The following is a 22,218-nucleotide window of genomic DNA, read 5'->3' on the forward strand; positions in this document are numbered from 1 at the left end:
AGTACAATACAGTACAGAAGGACAAAGCTGCCTCACTGCACAGTTCACTATGGCGGTTGCTTGATTGATTGGTCAGTTGCTAGGTCAGTTCAGTTGGTTCGTGTGTGTGGTGTGTATTGTCGTGCGTGGTGTGTATTGTCGTGTGTAATGTGTATTGCCGTGTGTGGTGTATATTGTTGTGTGTGGTGTGTATTGGTGTGCGTATTGGTGTCTGTGGTGTATATTGGTGTGTGTGGTGTGTGTGTGTCTGTGTTATCTGTCTCTCCACGGTTGGAGAGACAGAGAGAGCATGGCAGACCAGCTGAGGGGGTTCAGCTGGGGGAGTGGATCTTTAACGAGGCCCCCCTGTGGCCCTATTCGTCGTCCCCTCCCCCGTACATGTCGGCTAGCTTCTTGAAGCGGGGGCCCCAGTCGTTGAGGTAGTCATAGTCCTGGTCCCCTGTGCTGGAGGAGTTGAGAGAGCTGACGGAGCCGACCGTAGAGCCGCTGCCCTCGTAGTCGAACACCAGGAGGGAGTCATAGGGAGGGGCCGTGGGGTCATTGTCTGCCGCCCGAAGTCCCTGGAGGGAGGAAGAAGAGAGTAAATATTGGCATACAGGCCAACATGATTAGAAAGGTTAGTGTATATAGTATACCATATAGAGACAGAGTAGGGTAGGCTTTTTGTAAGATAACAGCTAAGAAAGCACCATAGAGAAAATTGTAAGTATTGGCATTCAGGCAATATATTGTGAGTGACAGAGTGATGTCATTGGCAGGGATGTAGAATCCCCATGGAGGATACAGTGGGCAGCCGAGCCACAACGTGTTTGTGTTTTGCCAGACTGCTGGAGCGAGATCAGTGTGTGTGTGTGTGTGTGTGTGTGTGTGTGTGTGTGTGTGTGTGTGTGTGTGTGTGTGTGTGTGTGTGTGTGTGTGTGTGTGTGTGTGTGTGTGTGTGTGTGTGTGTGTGTGTGTGTGTGTGTGTGTAGTCAGGATGGATCAAAGCTGAACAGCTGCCAACACTTCTCAAGTGTGAACGTGTTGTCACGGCGCCTGTCAATCAAAGCCTTCTTGCATGAGTGTGTTGAGATTGGGGTTACGTACGCGCAAGTGAGCGTGTGCATGTGTGTGTGCGAGTACAGTGTGTGTGTGTGTGTGTGTGTGTGTGTGTGTGTGTGTGTGTGTGTGTGTGATAACAGCTGTCAGGTAATCTCCATCTCCACTGTTGCCAAAGTTAAGAGCATTGAAACCTGTAAATAAACAGCATCCAGAAAATGCCTACATTTATGCAATAGTACTCTCACGTCTCACACATGTACCTAGAACACAAGGTACATCAAAATACTTAGAAATAACAGTCCACAGTACGTATATACACCTCCATCTTATTTACAGATCTGAATGTCTTATGTTCTGTGTTTGCGTAGTCTTGTATTGTAAGTTTGTCATTCTACCTTGAGTCGTGTTTGGAGTACCTTGTGGGTGGGATTGTGTGTGTGTGTGTGTGTGTTTGTGTCAGATCTCAAGTAGAAATGAAGGAATAAACAAAACTATGACCCCTGGTTGCCCCCCTCACCTCATTGATGAAGTCCCCGATGTCCCCAGGGTGGGGGACCACCGGTCGAATGGGGTACTGGGACTCAGGGATGATGGGGCGCTCGTCCACCCTCCGTACCCCTGGGGGCTTACTGATGATGTGCTCCAAGGAGTCAGGCTGCTGCAGCTGGCTCAGGTCATAGTCCTGCCCAAAGACACACACAGATAAGACAGTCAACCTCAAGATAGACCTGACTGGCTGTCAGTGTTTGTGGGCGTATGTGATATATGCTGTATATATACACATACACGTATATGTGTAGTTGTTTATAGGTCTGTATCTCTGTTAGTGTGTGTGTCTGTCTGAGTGTGTGTCTCTATGTGTGTGTGTGTCTGTCTGTCTGAGTGTGTGTCTCTCTGTGTGTGTATGTGTGTGTCTGTCTATCTGAGTGTTTGTCTCTCTGTGTGTGTGTGTGTACCTGGTCCTCCTCTCCCCCTCCCTCCTCGTCGTATTTCAGGATGTTATCTCTGACATCGTCCTCTGGGTCGATCAGCAGCTGTTTGGTCTGTCTCTCCTTCTCTCTGCGCTTCATCCACAGTACAAACACTAGCACCATACCTGCAACACACACAACACACCTTAAATAACACAATAATACTGCAAAAACACACAACCAACACACCTTAAACAACATACATTATTGGCTTACTGCAAAATACAATACCACAGAAAAAGCTCTACATATTTGTGGAGGATAGGACTATACCTCCATACAAAAGACCAAAAACCAGAAAAGAATGACATTTTTAGAGGAATAGAACCAGAACTGAGAACGAAAGTGATCTATACTGTTCAGGAGCAGAACCGTTATTTTAATTGCATGGGAACCGGTTAATAACGTTATTTTAATTTCCAGGGATTTTTTTCCCAGTTCCACAAAAAATGTAACAAAGAAATGTATTCCAGTGTCTGCCTGTCTGCCAGCTGAAAATCTTTACCAGTGTATATGTGTGTTGGCTACCTGCCCCTCCCTCCGTAGCATGCACAGTCTAGTGTAGCTTCTGATGTTACAGACGTGATTCAGAAGTTAGGGAGAAAGATTTTGAATTACAGAACAATGGATTGACTTTTTCAATGCTAGTTAAGGATACTATAGTTATTACGTTTCACATTGGATTTACTAACTAAAAAAGGTAAGATGCGTTTTTTTATTTTAATTCTGGTGTCGCTCTGCACATACAAGCTTATTAGCTAGCTAGCTTGTTAGCTAGCTCTGGTCTAGGTCTCGAAAACTCTAGGCGGTATTATGTGTAATGTAATGGAACTGAGAGGCCTGATCACGGGCTAGCACCGGTCCAACATTAGTTAAGCCAACTCTCTGAAGTCCAAAGACATTCAAAGTTCCTTCATAAATGCCGCTCCTCTGTATGTATAATTCTGTGGGTCTAATTCAGATAATGCATGTCATAACAACAAGACGCCCAGCGCTTCATGCCCAGCCCTCTCCTCACCCGCAAAATTTCAGTCGCATATCATACCCTACGCTACACTTGTCTGTCCAATGTTGTCCATTTCTTGCCCGCTCCATAGCAAGCTACTCTATCCATTGGTGAAGTAATATAATGTCATGATAAATGCAACAACAAAAAATGATTTCAGAGGTTTAAAAAGGAACAGAAAGGAACGACATAAACCGTAACCTTTTTGGGGGTTGAAACCGGTTCAGAAGTGAAATAAATAATGGTTATGTTCAGAACGAAACGATTAGAAAATATTTTGGTTCCAACCCCTGAAATGTAAGCCATTTAAATACGGTATGAGCACAGACCACACCATCACAAAACAAACCAGCAGCAGCAGCACCTCAGCAAAACGAGTCCACATTAAAACCCCTCTCCGGCAGAACACAATAATAAAACCATAGGGTCACCAACTCAGAGACAGCACATTCTGATAGCCAGCTAAGAATGAATCTATAATACCACTTTTATGTTATTGCGTTAACTGCATGATAAATGTTTGATGAATGTAAGGCCCAAACGGCACAGTGTGTGAAAGAGCAACAAATCCTAACCCATTTCAGCATCTGGTAAGAAAGGCGGTTTAATATTACATCTGATCAGAGGGATCTGATATACAGTATGTATGGAGGAGGTTAGTGGTAGCTACAGGGGGAATGGGAGGGGGAAGGAAGATATGTTTGTTTCTATTCTCTCTGATAGGGGTGAACACGATTGGATGTTAATTAGAAAGTGATGGCTCTGAGCGAATCAGAGTGATGCGTCTGGAGGTATGGCAGGTGTGTGTGTATTTCCTACGTGTATTTCCTACATGTACAAGATACATAATTTGTGTGCACAGATGTTAAAAAAAAAACTTCGGAAGTTTGCAATCTCCACTTACATTTTAGACTAGATTTTCCCTTACGATACATGTATCAACCACTACAAAATGTCCATTAATTATAATCTACATAATAATTCACCTTTCCTGTTGATGCAGGATTTCCTGCTGTAGCAATCTAGCTGAAATTAAGTTCCTACATATGTGTCTAAGATGTCCAATCCACCATACTCACTGAGCAGTATGATGATACAGACGAGAATGGCTATGATGGCTCCAGTCCCAAGTCCAGCGGCAGCCACAGCCCCGACAAGGGTGCAGTCTCCGTTCTCATCACATGGACACACCTTGACCTTGATAATGGACCTGTTGGAGAGGGGAGGGTTCCCCGAATCGGTCACAATCACAGGCACCTCATACACCCCCGGCTCCAGATACTGGGTCCGTAAACTTAACCGGGCATAGTCACCTGGGGAGGGAGAGAGAGAACAGACAGACAGAGGTTACTACCACTGATAGAGACATCTATAGGGGAGAGGCATATCTTACAGGGAAATATAGTATTCTTTCTAACAAAGATATCAACATATATTTCAGGATGTTGTGTATCCCTGGAAATACACAACATAAATCAAAAGGATTCATGTAAACATAACAGTTTTGGAAACATAGCTAGTCCGGGTATGGGGTAAATTGAGCACAGGGACACATTTCAACACTTCTTACTTTTTCACTCTAAAAAGTACTTCGTCCCTTTTGACTACCAGGAAGTTTGAAAAGACAGGATCTGTGGGCGAGGAGCTTATATTCATGAGCTCGCCTCGATTGACAGCTCTTTTAAATGCCAATGTCAAGCAACATGGATGCAGTGAGCAGTATTGTAGTAAAATCATCTCAAGCTAATTTGGTGATACACAAAGCAACTCAAACAACATTGAAATTGCATCAATGATATCTGAGTTTTGAACGACCCTTCCCCCCTATTGTTCCATCCTGGCTGAAGAACTAGCTAGCCAGTAACTAGCTAACATCAGACACAGATGAAAGGGGAAACATATACTGTACTTATCTTTGCCATAGATAAATAAGGTACACTTTTAATTATATTTGCTGACACCCAACAGTCAAATTTTGGCTCCAGTAGAGTAGCAATCAAGCTATATAAACAATTTCCCTCTGCAAACACGTCTTCTCCAATGTTGGTTACAAGGCGATACTTATTTAAATGAGGTAAGAGAATATAATGTTATCATTGGCGTATTAAACTAAGAGTTAAGGTGATGTCCCCTTAATAATGAATCCACGTTTTTGACATGGGGACAAGTAACTTTTTGACCAAACTTTATCAATGTAGAAGCAACAGTCATTTTTAATACGTTGGTCATTATAAACTCAGCAAAAAAAGAAACGTCCCTTTTTCAGAACCCTGTCTTTCAAAGATCATTTGTAAAAATCCCAAAAACTTCACAGATCTTCATTGTAAAGGGTTTAAACACCATTTTCCCATGCCTGTTCAATGAACCATAAACAATTAATGAACATGCACCTGTGGAACGGTCGTTAAGACACTAACAGCTTACAGACGGTAGGCAATTAAGGTCACAGTTATGAAAACTTAGGACACTAAAGAGGCCTTTCTACTGACTCTGAAAAACACCAAAAGAAAGATGCCCAGGGTCCCTGCTCATCTGCTTGAACGTGCCTTAGGCATGCTGCAAGGAGGCATGAGGACCGCAAATGTGGCCAGGGCAATAAATTGCAATGTCCGTACTGTGAGACGCCTAAGACAGCGTTGCAGGGAGACAGGACGGACAGCTGATCGTCCTCGCAGTGGCAGACCACGTGTAACAAGACCGGCACAGGATCGGTACATCCAAACATCACACCTCCAGAACAGGTACAGGATGGCAACAACAACTGCCCAAGTTACACCAGGAACGCACAATCCCTCAAATCAATGCTCAGACTGTCCGCAATAGGCTGAGAGAGGCTGGACTGAGGGCTTGTAGGCCTGTTGTAAGGCAGGTCCTCACCAGACATCATCGGCAACAACATCGCCTATGGGCACAAACCCACTGTTGCTGGACCAGACAGGACTGGCAAAAAGTGCTCTTCTCTGACGAGTCGCAGTTTTGTCTCACCAGGGGTGATGGTCGGATTCGCGTTTATCATCGAAGGAATGAGTGTTACACCGAGGCCTGTACTCTGGAGCGGGATCGATTTTGTCATTGCAGGCAATGTCAACGCTGTGCGTTACAGGGAAGACATCCTCCTCCCTCATGTGGTACCCTTCCTGCAGGCTCATCCTGACATGACCCTTCAGCATGACAATGCCACCAGCCATACTGATTGTTCTGTGTATGATTTCCTGCAAGACAGGAATGTCAGTGTTCTGCCAAGGCCAGCAAAGAGCCCGGATCTCAATCCCATTGAGCACATCTGGGACATGTTGGATCAGAGGGTGAGGGCTAGGGCCATTCCCTCCATAAATGTCCGGGAACTTGCCTTGGTGGAAGAGTGGGGTAACATCTCACAGCAAGAACTGGCAAATCTGGTGCAGTCCATGAGGAGGAGATGCACTGCAGTACTTAATACAGCTGGTGGCGACACCAGATACTGACTGTTACTTTTGATTTTGACCCCCCCTTTGTTCAGGGACACATTATTCCATTTCTGTTAGTCACATGTCTGTGGAACTTGTTCAGTTTATGTCTCAGTTGTGGAATCTTGTTATGTTCATACAAATATGTACACATGTTAAGTTTGCTGAAAATAAACGCAGTTGACAGTGAGAGGACGTTTCTTTTTTTGCTGAGTTTACTTTGATCTGGTTTCCTTCAAATATTATCAAATGATTTTGACTGTTCATCTTTAAAACTTTTAACACAGGTTCAGGCCCTGGTGTAACCTCATATCCCAGTGATAATGCCTTGCATAATGCCTGGGAAGAAAACACTTCAATTGGGGGCAAATCTAACTGAGGAAGGCAATTTTCATCATTTAAACTTGACTAATCACACGAATGTACTATGCATATTATGCATAACACTGACAAAATGTAATCATTATTTGTATGGGTACATATATGATTGATTGCCCCTGGACAGATGGAAGAATTTACCCCAAAGCAATCATTTGGATTATTTCTCACACAGCTACATGTTAGGTTTAGGACCTCATATTGTAGCTTAAAAAGACCCCAAATGATGTACAAAAATACATATATTGTTCAAAACAAGCTGTTCAATTACTTACTACACTGCCCCTCAGTGACTGCCAGCACTAGCAGATCTGCCTCTGTGGGCTCATAGGCCTTGTGAACATTGCTTGGCTTGTTTTGCCAGCTAATAAATGGACTGTCCTGGGGTGCTGAAATGTGTGTCTGTTCAGTCAGAACTTCTGGGTCTGCTCTAGTCTCCATCCCGGAAATATGAAGTTATTTCAGAATGAAAGTTAACTGGCTAGAGCATCATGCTTTGTGACATTATGTTAGCTCGCTTTCCCCAGTTAGTGTAGATAATGTGTTTTCACTGACATCTGAATGCTTGTCACGTTCTCCCTGGTTTCCACTAGTAACCACAGCCACAAAGTCAAAATAGACCATACAAAATTTGCTTTTTGGTCTTAATTTAAGGTTAGGGTTAGGCATAAACATTAACCACCAGTGTGGTTAATGTTAAGATTAGATTTAAAATCCCATTTTAAGATGATAAACTGTAGAAATAGGTGGGCTTTATGACTTTGTAGGTGTAGTAACTAGAGACGATCATTCTCCCTGGTGCACTCGTTCCTTCATATAGTATAAATGAATCTGTTGAAAACAGTGGCAGCATGTGCAGCAGTGGTCATTCGGTTTTTGACATGCAAAAGTAAAATATGTGTATATTTCTTGTCAAAGAAACTTGGCATCATATTTCTGTCATTAACTTTGTTAACAACTCCAACCACCTTGCGCCCAGGGTATTCAGCCAATCATCGGCCAACCCTCATCTACCCCTGCCGGTCCCGTCCCCTTACCGTTGAGACGTGACACTGTCCAGTTGCGTCGTATGCTAGCAGGGAACGTGGGCAGTTCGAAGACGAAAGGGCCTACGTTGGGGTCCGTGTCTGTGTCTGCAGCCGTGATGTTGATGCCGGCGTTACGGTTGATGCGCTCACAGATCTGAGACTCGCGGGGCAGCAGAGACGGAGCGTTGTCATTCACATCTATCAGATAGATCTGGAGGGTCCCTGTACCACTGGCCATGGGAGAGCCTGGGAGGGGGACAGGAGAGGTGGAGAGGAGAAGAGGGAGGGAAGAGAGGGCGAAGAAGAAGAGGTAGGAGAGGGGTGGAGTGGAGGAAAGGAGAGGAGAGGAAGAGGATAGGGGGAGATGAGGTAAGGGAAGAGTTATTATTATTGTTAAGCAAACACTCACGGCCACACATGACCGCAAAGCCATACACACGCACACTGATAAGAGCACTCACAGCCCTTTCAAACAATACCCCAACAAAACAATGACTTGCAGGGAACAGAGGGAAAGAGAGAGAGGAGATAGAGAAGGATGGGGTAGGAAGATGAATTGAGAAAACTAGAGAAAAAGAAAGAAGAAGTGGCGACTGGGAGAAAGCAAATAAAGGGAGACTGCATGGATGAGATGGCGAGAATGACGGAAAGAGAGAGAGAACTAGATAGCGAGATGTATCTCCTGTAATGAGAGAGAGAGAGAGAGAGAGCGTGGAGAACCCAGGCAGATATCCACAGAGATTTCTGGGTAAATCGTGGAGATGATATCTTTATTCTTCTCCCTCCTATCTTGGAATAATACCTTCAGCTGCTCCCCTATCCCCCCCTGACTCTCACAGTGCCGTGAAAAAGTATTTGCCCCCTTTCTGATCGTCTCTATCTTTGCGTATTTTTGATACTGAATATTATCAGATCTTCAACCAAAAACTAATATTAAATAAAAGAAACCTGAATTTACAAGTAACAAAAAAAATGGATACTTATTTCATTTATTTATTTAACAAACTTACAGTGCCTTCGGAAAGTATTCAGACCCCTTGACTTTTTCCACATTTTGTTACGTAACAGCCTTATTCTAAAATTGATTACATGTTTTTTCCCCCCCTCATCAATCTACACAAAATACCGCATAATGACAAAGCAAAAACAGATTTTTAGAAAGTTTTGCAAATTTATAAAAACATATAACCTTCCCCATCACATTAACATAAGTATTCAGACCATTTACTCAGTACTTTGTTGAAGCACCTTTGGCAGTGATTACAGCCTTGATTCTTCTTGGGTATGATGCTACAAGCTTGGCACACCTGTATTTGGGGAGTGTCTCCCATTCTTCTCTGCAGATCCTCTCAAGCTCTGTCAGGTTGGATGGGGAGCGTCACTACACAGCTATTTTCAGGTCTCACCAGAGATGTTCGATCAGATTCAAGTCCGGGCTCTGGCTGGGCCACTCAAGGACATTCAGAGACTTGTCCCGCAGCCACTCCTGTGTTGTCTTGGCTGTGTGCTTAGGGTCGTTGTCCTGTTGGAAGGTAAACCTTCGCCCCAGTCTGAGGTTCTGAGAGCTCTGGAGCAGGTTTTCTCTGCACTTTGCTCCATTCATCTTTCCCTCGATCCTGACTAGTCTCCCAGTCCCTGCCACTGAAAAACATCTCCACAGCATGATGTTGCCACCACCATGCTTCACCGTAGGGATGGTGCCAGGTTTCCCCCGGACGTGACACTTGGCATTCAGGCCAAAGTGTTCAATCTTGGTTTCATCAGACCAGAGAATCTTGTTTCTCATGGTCTGATAGTCCTTTAGGTGCCTTTTTTTGCAAACTCCAAGCGGGCTGTCATTACTAAAAAGTGGCTTCAGTCTGGCCATTCTACCATAAAGGCCTGATTGCTGGAGAGATGGTTGTCCTTCTGGAAGGTTCTCCCATCTCCACAGAGGAACTCTAGACCTCTGTCAGTGTGACCATTGGGTTCTTGGTCACCTCCCTAACCAAGGCCCTTCTCCCCCGATTGCTCAGTTTGGCCAGGCGGCCAGCTCTAGGAAGAGTCTTGGTGGTTCCAAACTTCTTCCATTTAAGAATGATGGAGTCCATTGTGTTCTTGGGTACCTTCAATGCTGCAGAAACTTTTTCGTACCCTTCCCCAGATCTGTTCCTCGACACAATCCTGTCTCGTAGCTCTACGGACAATTTCTTCGACCTCATGGCCTGGTTTTTGCTCAAAGCTGCACTGTCAACTGTGGGACTGTAGACTGTAGACATGTGTGTGCCTTTCCAAATCATGTCCCATCAATTGAATTTACCACAAGTGGAGTCCAATGAAATTGTAGAAACATCAAGGATGATCAATGGAAACAGGATCCACCTGGGCTCAACTTCGAGTCTCATAGCAAAGGGTCTGAATACTTATGTAAATAAGGTATTTCCATTTTTTATTTCAAATACATTTTTAAACATTTCAAACAACGTATTTTCGCTTTGTCATTATTGGGTATTGTGTGTAGATCTATTTTAGAATAAGGCTGTAACGTAACAAAATCTGGAAAAAGTCAAGGGGTCTGAATACTTTCCAAAGGCACTGTACGCAACACCCAATTCCCATGTGTGAAAAAGTAATTGCCCCCTTACACTCAATAACTGGTTGTGCCAGCTTTATCTGCAATGACTTCAACCAAATGCTTCTAGTAGTTGTTGGAATTTTCTCCTACTCTTGCATGCAGAACTGCTTTAACTTAGCGACATTTGTGGGATTTCAAGCATGAACTGCTCGTTTCAAGTCCTGACAAAACATCTCAATTGGGATTAGGTCTAGGTCAGGCCTGGGCAACTCCAGTCCTCGGGGGCCTGATTGGTGTCATACTTTTGCTCCACACCAATAATCAACTAATCATGATCTTCAGCAATTAGTTTAAATCAGGTGTGATTACTAGTGATAGGGGAAAAGTGTGACACCAATCAGGCCCCAGAGGACTGGAGTTGCCCAGGCCTGGTCTAGACCTAATCCCAATTGAGAAGATTTAAAAAAGATTTATGTAAAGCTCACAGATCTGGCGATTAAACTCGGCAACGGTGCAAGACATTTGACATTGAGGTGGAGAGTGAGAGGGAAATAAAGAGAACCAGATAGGAGCGGGAAAAGAGATGGAGAGAGGGAGAGGGGTAGCAGAGAAGGATAGCTTGAACAGGACAGTAATAAGGTTGACTTAGAGTAGGCCACAGAAAACCCCTGAAGCAGAGAAACCCAGTCAAATAAAAGTGTGGGTTGCAGATAGGGATATTGGCATACCTTGTTTCCTGCAGTCATGATCATATACATCATTTACGAATTCATAACCTTTAGACATTTAGCAGCAACAGCGGGAAGCTGGCTAACTGACAGCCGAAGTGGTCAAAGGAGGAATTACATTTACCACGGGGAGACTATCATTTCAATGTTTTCTGTTGTACAGTACCAGTCTCCAATACTCCTATGATGACCATATCCACAATAAACAGAGGTGTGTAAATAAAACCTGGTCGCTGTTCTCCGTTCTCTGTGGTCTACCTAGCGACAGACGGACCATATTGTATGTTCTCATTCCATCGAAGTCCGGGAGATGAGTTCCTCCTAGACTAGTCTGTGTGTGACTCCCGCTACCTTCACTGCTCAGATGACTACATGGCTAAACCTCCAGCGCTGCCCACAGCACTATGGATACTGTGTCCCTAATTTCACTCCACTGCATAGTCCTACCGTTTCAATCTCTACTCCCTACCTTTTCTACTGGAACAAAGAAGCTACTTGTGAGTGAAGAGTGGTAAGACACACACCACATAGCCTAAGCACACGCATGCACACACACACGCACACACGCGCACGCACGCACGCACACACGCACACACACACACACACAGACTGGAAGGCTTCCTCTGTCTGGTGGTTTAGTGAGTTAATCCCAGTCATGTATGGGGGACATGTGGAAGCAGCTTGCTGAGGCTGATAGGAGAATTATGGGGGTTTTAACCAGCTAAATAAATAATTATGTTTGTGTAAATTCCTCAAAAGGATTTGTATTAGTTTTTTTTCTTGATGTCAGCTGAAAGACTTCAGGCGTGAAGAAAGGACTTCTAGCAAGCGCCCCTTATGTTCTTTAAAAAAGGAAATAAACAAATACATAGGTGGGTTAAAACAGACGTGTGTAGGTGATTTGGTGGTGACAGCCATGATAATATGGTAGCTCTCTCTGACAGTGTTTCTCTCCCAAATACTGTCCTCCCCCTCTTTCTGTTTCTGCCCACTCCTCTCATCTTCCCTTCCTCCCACAACCCCCAGTGCTTTTTACCATAATCCCTCACACATTATTGCTACAGACACTCCCCCTACACCCACACAGTCTGCAACGAACACACACACACACACACACACACACACACACACACACACACACACACACACACACACACACACACACACACACACACAATGTAGTCATTTAGTAGATGCTCTTATCCACAGAGACTTGCAGGAGCAATTAGGGTTACCTCAAAACTGGGCTACCTCTACATGATGAGAGGGGAGCGACAGAGGTGGAGACAGAAGCGGAGTGCAGAGAAAACACGTCACAAGCAACTCTCATAGGGTCAGAGGGCTTTCAAAAAGTTTGTAAGGAGAGAGACAGGGACAGAGAATGAGTAATGGAAAAGGAGAAGGGAAAGGAGAAAAAGAGAGACAGAGGCATGGAAATGACGGGAGCGTGTCAGCCCTAATGGGTTTGCTGTCTAATCCCACCCCAGGTAGCACATTTGGTTCCTTGGAGGTTCTGAGAACGAAGCCGTAAGTTTTCTGACCGGTAAAACTGAACTTTTTTTTTTAAATGTGCTGAGAACGGAAGAGAAAATTTTGCCTGTTCTTGGAATGTACATTTTTAGGGGACGTTCTGAGAACATTTTACTACGGTTCCCTGAAAGTTTTCCTGGGAAGTTTTATTAAAGTTCTGAGAACGGAAATTAAAGGTTATTTGAAGGTAATTAAATAATGTTCTGAGAACATGTTCCAATAAGATTTTTAATAACACTGCTAGCTTAGTTTGAGTTAACTGTTTTGAACGACAAGCACAGATAGGACACATGGACATTAATTTACTTTGGCATTAATCATGCAAACACATGTATTTTTTTTGTGGCATGGTGTCAGTGAGATTGCAACCTATGATCTTCTCTTCTCTATACATGGAATGAGTCCACTGTGCCACCAGGAAGGAGCTAGCATGACATGTTGTTTTTACTCATACAAAGCTTTTCATTTTAGTCTATTCAAACAGACCCAATTTCAAAGGAAACACGCACTCATTAAGATCAGGTGTGGCCAATTAGTTGCTGCGGCCAACACACCTGAACACAGTTTTGTGAACGTTGAGAATGGAATGTATACGTTCCAAAATAATATTCTTAAATTGTTCTTTGAATGCTACTAATGTTTTCTTGTGCTTGTTATGGAAAAGTTTCTTAATGTTCAGAGAACATTATTTTAAATAGAACCATGGAAACCTGTCAAATGTTAAGCTGAAGTACTGAAATTCCCACAAAAGAACGTTGTTTCTTAACATTCTCTGAACTTTCTGAGAACATGACTTTAAATAAAACCACAAGGAAACCTGTAGAAAATGTTATGCTGAAGTTCTGAAATTCCCACCTAAGAAACATATGGTTCTCAAAACGCTATGTGCTAGCTGAGTGTCCTTCACTATTCCCAGAATGTTGTAGGAAGGTTGTATGCAAAAATAACCATAGGACAACCAAGCTCTAAGAAACATATGGTTCTCAGAACGTGATGTGCTAGCTGGGACACTTTCCTACCCCCGCTGTAGAAAACAACACAGGAAGTTACACATCACGGTCTCTGACGTTGTCAATCACTGGGAACACGCTCACTCACACACGCACACACACACGCACAGGCAGTGTCAATCATTCTTCAAAGCCATCCCAACTTTAGGTAAACACACCAATGCACTGCACGTCACTGATAAGGCACTTTGGGAGGGGAAAAGCATTCTGTTTGCTTCCGCATGAGAAAAAACAAGAGTTGTTTGTTTGCTGTGATTGAGTTTGTGCTCGGCTAAGCTCAAGCTTGAACTGGGTGGCAGAGCAAACTGGATGTGTCACACTCATTGCAGTGGATGGGCAAAGGAGAAAGAAAGAGAGGAGGAGAGGTGAAGTGAGGGAAGAAAGGAGAACAGGTCAATACAGCATGGCTAGCTCTCTGTAACCAGGAGTCTCAGCTCTAATTCAGCTTTAGGTTGGTCTCTCTGGGCCCACCTCTATCCTCCTCACCTCCTCTCTTCTTTCTCTCAGTCTCTCTCTTTTTCTGCCACACACACACACACACACACACACACACACACACACACACACACACACACACACACACACACACACAATGGGTCTCACCATTGTCAACTGCGAGGAAGGTGGCTTCATAAATGTTGTTTTTGACGTAGATGGACTCTCTGTCCAGGGTTGCCGTGGTGATGATCTGACCGTTGGTGTTGTTGATGGACAGCCAGTCAGCTGGGTCAGCCAGCTTAGAATACCTGGACAGACAGGAGGAGGAGGAGGAGAGAAGGAGGTAAGACTAACAGGTTCAAAGAAATGGTGTAGACTCACTCTTTATCTGCGAAGAGGAGGAAGGTAGCAGGTTTAGACAGCGGTTAACATATGTAGACTAAATCAATGGAATGGACATCACTTTCAAAAGTGCTGTTCAGTTGTATGCAGCCTGTAGCTTACAGTCAATTTTCCACATCCCTATACCAGGCGCTGGAGCTAATTCTGTTATTGTAAACACTGTAACTATGGAAATGTGTATGAGAGTAAGGGGGGGGGGGGGGGGGGGTTGTGAGGATAGGGGAGCAGCTGAAGGTATTATTCCAAGATAGGAGGGAGAAGAATAAGGGTATCATCTCCACGATTTACCCAGAAATCCCTGTGTGGATATCTACCTGGGTTCTCTCTCTCTCTCTCTCTCTCTCTCTCTCTCTCTCTCTCTCTCTCTCTCTCTCAGTGTTTCATATGCACTGATGTAGAGAACACATTCACACCTGCAAACAGGCCTCCATGCCTAATACTCATACCCTCTCCCTCAGGCTCTCTAACCATGTATACCATGTTCCCGTAGGCCTGCACTACGGTAAGTGGGCTGGAGAGAAGGTCTAACTATAGGGATAGAGCGATGGAAAGAGAGAGGGATGGAGGGAGTAATCTCTCCCCTGTTGAGAAGATGTGGGGATTTTCCCAGCAGGCTAGTGGGCTATATCCCAGGCTCTACACGGCCTTGGGAATGGGATGAGAGGGATGACATTTCCACACTGCCGAGTGGTCAGCGTGGCGAGCAGCTACCCGCAGACTGGAACTGGCAGCCTGTGAAATAACTACTGGGGAGGGAGCGTGGCCTGCACAGAGGGGGGCAGGGATAAAAGACAGAGCGAGAGGGAGAGGAGAAAGACAGTAGCTAACTTTATTCGGAAGCTGCTGAAGCTTACTGCCCATGGAATCTGATGTAAGATGTTTGGCTTTATAGAACAGTCTCTCTCTCTCTCGCTCTCTCTCTACTATGCAAGTGCAACGCTCGAAAACAAAAATGCAATAACAAGGTGTGTTGCAAGTGCAATTAAGCTGACACTTTCCGCCAAATTCCCCTGACGTGAATATATCAACCTTGTTTTGTGACATTCACCTGACGTGATTAAAGCTACCGTGTTTCTGTTGTTACCACCCGCAATGGGCTCCCTGGGGGTAACGTAATCTCTTAAACTTGTATGCCTTTTGTTACAGTTACCACCCGCTATGGGTTTCATTAGGTAAAATGCTACATTCATGAACATGAAATAACCTTGTTACAGTCTGTGTATGCATGTATCCATCAGTCTTGCTCTTTTTATCTACGGTTTCTTCTCTCCCTAGGTCTCTGTATGTCTGTGGAGGCAGGTCCAGGTTGTACTCTGGGTCTCCAGTGGAGGGCAGTCACACCTGAGAAGGAGAGGGAGAAGCTGAGGCTGGAGTGGGTGAGCAGGAAATAGAGAAATAAAGAGGTAGCGAGGGGGAAAGAGACCCTTTCGCCCCTCACCTCCATTATGGTCCTGTCCTCTGTCATCCCTCTCTCCCCCTCCCTTATCTGGTAACATTAAAAGTTAGAGGTCTGTGATGATAAAAGACATTACACAAAAGGTCTGCTCCCCAGAGCCAGACGCTCGAACATTACTCATTAATTAAATCCCCCAAACAGTGCCTAACACAGTTAAAATAAAACTTAGATCAAGTTTATTAAGTGCCTAATAGCACTCCAACGCAAGCCAATTTCCCCCCGCATTGAAGAGACGATCGGGTGTGTAATTAGACATTTTCTTTAAACAATCGGGCACATTAAGGGCACCTCAGTGGGTCCTGAGTGCAGATCTCAATCTCGGCGGCTCGTGTTAAACATCACTTCCTCTTAATTAATTTCTAGTTTGAATGTCAGATTTTCAGCTGGGATTTCATGTGACTGTCAGCTCTAAAGGAGGACGATGTGTCAGATCTAAGGGAAAGCTGTGCTGGCTTTTGCTTCGTCGTACCGCATTATTGTCATGCCACACTGTGAGCCAATCACACTGCCTGGGTGATTGGCAGTCGCCATAGCAGTCAGCTAATGAAGTGTGACTTCCTGTTTCTGTTGGGATGACTGGGTTTACCGCAGTGACAGACATTGATACGTTACAAAACTGCCGCAGAGCTAAATCTACCCAACGGATCGGAGTCACCCACCGCCAACTTTTTACGATCCCACGTGATTTGCACACACACGAAATAAACATACACATTCAACAAGACCCAAACACAGCAGCTGATGAGTGAGTCAGTGTGTGAAACAACCATCCCCAGGAAAACACAGACTACTGCTGCCTTCTCCAACTGACCTAACAGTACACGACTGGGAAAAGCACTTTTCAAGTAACAATAATCTGGCTTGGTTGGCCAGAGTCAATTCTATGATTTCGTTGCTGATATCAAAACCTAGTGAAAAAGGTTGGTGGGCAGTTTTCTAATTTCATTTCTTTGGTTCTTATTGATTCTATACTGTCTGGAACTGACAGCCATTATTAGCTCTGGTGCTTTGAAAGACACCAAGGAGAGGTACAAGTTATATTAAGTCTTAATATTCAAGCTGCATAATTCCATTGTCTGCATACTACCTTGATCAGTCTCTCTATGCATATACAGCTTTGTGGTACTGGTAAGTGGGTGTGAGGAGTGAATACGATCTAGTATGAAGTCTGTTGGGGTTAGCGATAGTAGTGGTAGCGGAAGAAAATGTATTTTTTCAAAGCCTGTCCTTGATAATCAAAAATGCATGTCCTCCTATCCTTCCTCCAGCCCATGCAGGGTGGTCTGGGTAATCATTTATGCGTGCAACTCCAATCCCACACCTCGCCTTGCTCGTCTGGCTCTGACAGGTAATGCCTGATTCCTCCCTCCAAGCCTCCCCCTCTTTCTCCCTCCATTCCCCCATACCCTGGCCTCTGTCCTCCCCTCAACCACCCCTAGAACTCACTGCCTGCCATTAGTCTAAAGAAAAACTGTCAAGTTCTGGTCCTGACTTCCCCTCTTCCCTCTCTCAACTCTCCAAACCTCGCCGGCCCCTGCTTTTCCTTCTCTCACTCTCTTGTTCATTACCTTTTCCTTTCTCTTTATTCAGCAGCACCCTTCCTCTTTCCTACACTCACATTACATTTTTTCCTGGTCTCCCTCAGTCACATAGAGAGATCTCTGATCTTTGAACCTGGCAGTAGTCACACATACAAAGGGAGTTGTGTCTAAAACCAGTCACCAAAAATCAGTCGTGACAAATTGCTAGCTAGTCAATAGACACGAACTCTTCTCACTGGCTACTAAGAAGAGGGGTTTCCGATCAAAAGTTTCAACTGATAACAAAACAAAAAACTACAGATAAAACCCCCATCAAAACTTTGCATGGTTTCTGTTCCCCTGTGTCTGATTGTGAGGACGGAGTGTAACGACTGACTACAAACAGGATAATACATGGTTTGGTTGATTGGCGTGACTTAGCACACATTCATTATGTATGATTACATTTCCTTTGAGGAATAAGAATCCAAGTGATTAGTTTCCCTGCATGATCCCAGCCTGATGCCTTTTATGCCTCTCACTCTATAGGAATTCAATACAGATTAAAATTCTTGTCATTTAGCAGACGCTCTTATTCAGAGTGCATATATTTTCATCCTGACCCCTCCTGTCTCAGCCTCCAGTATTTATGCTGTAGTAGTTTATGTGTCGGGGGGCTAGGCTCAGTCTGTCACATCTGGAGTATTTCTCTTGTCTTTTCCGGTGTCCTGTGTGAATTTAAATATGCTCTCTCTAATTCTCTCTTTCTCTTTCTTTCTTTCTCTCTCTCGGAGGACCTGAGCCCTAGGACCATGCCTCAGGACTACCTGGTTTGATGACTCCTTGCCATCCCCAGTTCACCTGGCCGTGCTGCTGCTCCAGGTCCAACTGTTCTGCTTGCAGCTATGGAACCCTGACCTGTTCACCGGACGTGCTACGTGTCCCAGACCTGCTGTCCCAGACCTGCTGGAACCCTGACCTATTCACCAGACGTGCTACCTGTCCCAGACCTGCTGTTTTCAACTCTCTAGAGACAGCAGGAGCGGTAGAGATACTCTCAAAGATCGGCTATGAAAAAGCCAACTGACACTTACTCTTGTGTTACTGACTTGTTGCACCCTCGACAACCACTATGATTATTAGACCATGCTGGTCATTTATGAACATTTGAACATCTAGGCCATGTGCTGTTATAATCTCCACCCGGCACAGCCAGAAGAGGACTGGCCACCCCTCATAGCCTGGTTCCTCTCTAGGTTTCTTCCTAGGTTTTGGCCTTTCTTGGGAGTTTTTCCTTGCCACTGTGCTTCTACACCTGCATTGCTTGCTGTTTGGGGTTTTAGGCTGGGTTTCTGTACAGCACTTTGAGATATCAGCTGATGTAAGAAGGGCTATATAAATACATTTGATTTGATTTGATACTGGTCCCCTGTGGGAATCAAACCCACAACCCTGGCATTGCAAGCACCATGCTCTACCAACTGAGCCACACGGGACATCCCAGACGAAACCGCATTGGAGGCTGATGTGGGCAAACTGTCCCACTAGATTGTTAAGGTGCCAGGGCTTGTGTGTGTGTGTGTGTGTGTGTGTGTGTGTGTGTGTGTGTGTGTGTGTGTGTGTGTGTGTGTGCGAGAGAGAGAGAGAGAGAGAGCGAGAAAGAGAGATGGAGAGAGGTGGAGAGAGAGGAAAAGAGCAAGAGAAAGAAAAAGGAAGAGAAAGAAAAAGGGAGAGTGTGAATGTGTGAAGCAGGCCATGACAGAACATGGTGTGCCTCAGCTACCCAAACTTATCTCCAAGATGTACTGCGGACTAAAACTGGTAGAGAAAGAGGGAAAGGGGGGAGGGGGAGAGAGAGAGAGAGAGAAAGCAAAGAGAGATTGAAGAGAAAGACAGAGAGCTGCAGCAAGACAGAGAGCCCAGCTGGTGACTTTGGCGTCTTCCTAAATTATAATTATAATTTACACTAATTTGCAGTGAAATTAACTGGCAAATTTGTTTAGATCTTTGTCCCAGAGAGAGAGAGGAAAAGGGTACATGATGATGAATGTGGGGGGGGGGTTGATGGCCTGGCCCTCTCATAGACACAGACATCCACTTAGTCACCAGACTGACCCAGCCAGGGAGAAAACATACAGACAAACACCATACATACACACTGGCAGTTGTATAAAGTTCTTAAGTAAAAATACTTTAAAGTACTGCTTAAGTAATTTTTTGGGGAACTTGTACTCTTACTTCACTACATATAATTTACTCCATACATTTTCCCTGAAATGTCTGAGTATTGGAGTGTGCCCCTGGCTATCCGTAAATGAAAAAAAACATTTAAAAAAATGGTGCCGTCTGGTTTCCGTAATATAAGGAATTTGAAATTATTTACTTTTCATACTTAAAGGGGCAATCAGTAGTTGCTTCATCCATTTTTGGACGTATAAATGAATGATATGTACCTATTGATTCTTGAAGAATATAACTTATAAATGCCTCATGAGCTTAATGTTACTGTTGTACACCATCGGATCCACAAATATAAACTTGTTTTACGCCAACAAAGAAAATGCAAACAAACACTATATAGCCTCACAATATGGTTAAAACTATAATTTTGATATCATGGATGATTAGTCCATAGCTCTGTTTATGAATTTGAGAGTGGTTCAATTTCTCCAGCTTTTTACCGAAACAGGGGTAAGGGATGTCACTTTGTTATTGTTTCTACTGCCGAGTGCCACTTTAAGTATATTTAAAACCAAGTACTTTTAGACTTTTACTGAAGTCGTATTTTACTGGGTGACTTTTACTTTTAGTCATTTTCTATTAAGGTATTTTTACTTTTAATCAAGTATGACAATTGGGTACTTTTTCCACCACTGCACACATGTTTGAGTGAGTGAGTGACTGTATGTGCGTGCTTGCAAGTATGTGTGAAAGAAAAAAGTAGCCCCTCCCTCCTACATCATAATCAACATAATCATGTCATAAATCAGCTGACATTGAGGAAGTGAAGACACTGCTGTGCTCCACAGGCAACCTTTAAAGGTTGGTTTAGATTCACAGCCAACAGTGTGAGAGCCCTGGGAACACTGCAGGTGTACAGACTGCTGTGTCAGGCCTTCGAACAGGGGCCAGATGCTGTATGTGTGTGTGTGTGTCCTATCTATACCTTCAGAATACACATGGCTCTGGTTACCCAGGGGGCAGTGCTCCCCATTAACCCTCGTGCCCTCCTAACGCAGTGCCCTGTGCTGGCGCCGAGCACTGGCAGACTGGACTGCTGAGAGATGGACACTGCCAAGAACCACGGCCCCCATTTCACTTTCATCCTCCCTCTCTCTCTGTCCCTCTCTCTCTGTCGCTCTCTCTTTTTGTATCCATGCGCATATGGCCCTATTCTCACTACGAGAGATTGCCTACAGATTTAGAGAAAATACTGCAATGTAAACTTGCGAACTGGTCACATCTCGACCACTACCGCCGGAGGTTGCAGGAGAGCCTTCCTACAGAGTTGCAGGAGAACCTTTCAACAGAATTGTATCATTGAGCCAAATGCTCCTACAGTAAAAATCATAATGGTTTTGAAAGAGATGAAATGTATAGGCATTGTCCTTATATTAGAGACTTGTTTTATTGAGTTTTTACCTAAATTGAAGTAAAAGCCGGTTATTCTGAAATTGAAGGGAATCTCGGAACACCAGAATTTATTTCAATGCAAAAGCAAGCAGAAAACGCAAGCAGAAACTCAGTGAACTAACAGCTTTTTCAGTCGCAATGTGTTTTTTCATGTACTGATTTGCATGATATTGATGAAATGAAGCATGGTTTGCTCTAAGGCAGGGATCATTGACTAGATTCAGTTGCTTGCCGATTTTTGTTGAGCGGATGGTCGGGGGCCAGAACATAATTAGAAATAATTTGTAGACTGTAAATTGACCGCAAGAAACTCAAACAGATATACACTGAACAAAAATATAAACGCAATATGTGTGTTAGTCCTCAAATTGTATGCACAAATGTGTTCACATACATGTTAGTGAGCATTTCTCCTTTGCCAAGATAATCCAGCCACCTGACAGGTGTGGCATATCAAGAAACTGATTAAAGAGCATGATCAGTACACAGGTGGGGACAATAAAAGGCCACTCTAAAAAAGTTTTGAGGGAGCGCGCAATTGGCATGCATACTGCAGGAATGTCCACCAGAGCTGTTGCCAGAGAATTTAATGTTGATTTATCTCCCATAAAACGCCTCACAACCGCAGACCACGTGTATGGAGTCGTGTGGACGAGCGGTTTGCTGATGTCAACGTTGTGAACAGAGTGCCCCAAGGGGGCGATGGGGTTATTGTATGCATAGGCATAAGCTATGGACAACAAACACAATTGCATTTTAAATGCACAGAAATACCATTGATTAGATCCTGAGGCCCATTGTCGTGGCATTCATCCGCCGCCATCACCTCATACACAATTCATGGACGCTGAACATTTCCCAGTTCTTCCATGGCCTGCATACTCACCAGACATGTTACCAATTGAGCATGTTTGGGATGCTCTGGACCGACGTGTATGACAACGTGTTCGAGTTTCCGCCATATCCAGCAACTTCGCACAGCCATTGAAGAGGAGTGGGACAACATTCAAAAGCCCACAATCAACAGCCTGATCAACTCTATGCGAAGGAGATGTGTTGCGCTGCATGAGGCAAATG

At 44.3% G+C, this 22,218-nt stretch overlaps 1 protein-coding gene across 1 annotated transcript in view; it reads right to left on the reverse strand.

The window, feature by feature from the left end:
• Nucleotides 1-214: 214 nt before the first annotated feature.
• The window catches only part of LOC115166163 (cadherin-4), a 363,183-nt gene continuing 341,179 nt past the window's right edge, over nucleotides 215-22,218 (reverse strand). The window contains exons 12-17 of the mRNA XM_029719906.1: nucleotides 14,296-14,438; nucleotides 7,880-8,116; nucleotides 4,098-4,331; nucleotides 1,998-2,137; nucleotides 1,559-1,723; nucleotides 215-560 (exon numbers count right to left, since the gene is read on the reverse strand). Coding sequence (XP_029575766.1) covers nucleotides 354-560; nucleotides 1,559-1,723; nucleotides 1,998-2,137; nucleotides 4,098-4,331; nucleotides 7,880-8,116; nucleotides 14,296-14,438 — 1,126 coding nt within the window. The 3' untranslated portion in view covers nucleotides 215-353. The remainder of the gene's footprint in view (nucleotides 561-1,558; nucleotides 1,724-1,997; nucleotides 2,138-4,097; nucleotides 4,332-7,879; nucleotides 8,117-14,295; nucleotides 14,439-22,218) is intronic.

This window comes from Salmo trutta, chromosome 28, assembly GCF_901001165.1.
Source record: "Salmo trutta chromosome 28, fSalTru1.1, whole genome shotgun sequence".
In the NCBI taxonomy this organism is placed as follows: Eukaryota; Metazoa; Chordata; class Actinopteri; order Salmoniformes; family Salmonidae; genus Salmo; species Salmo trutta.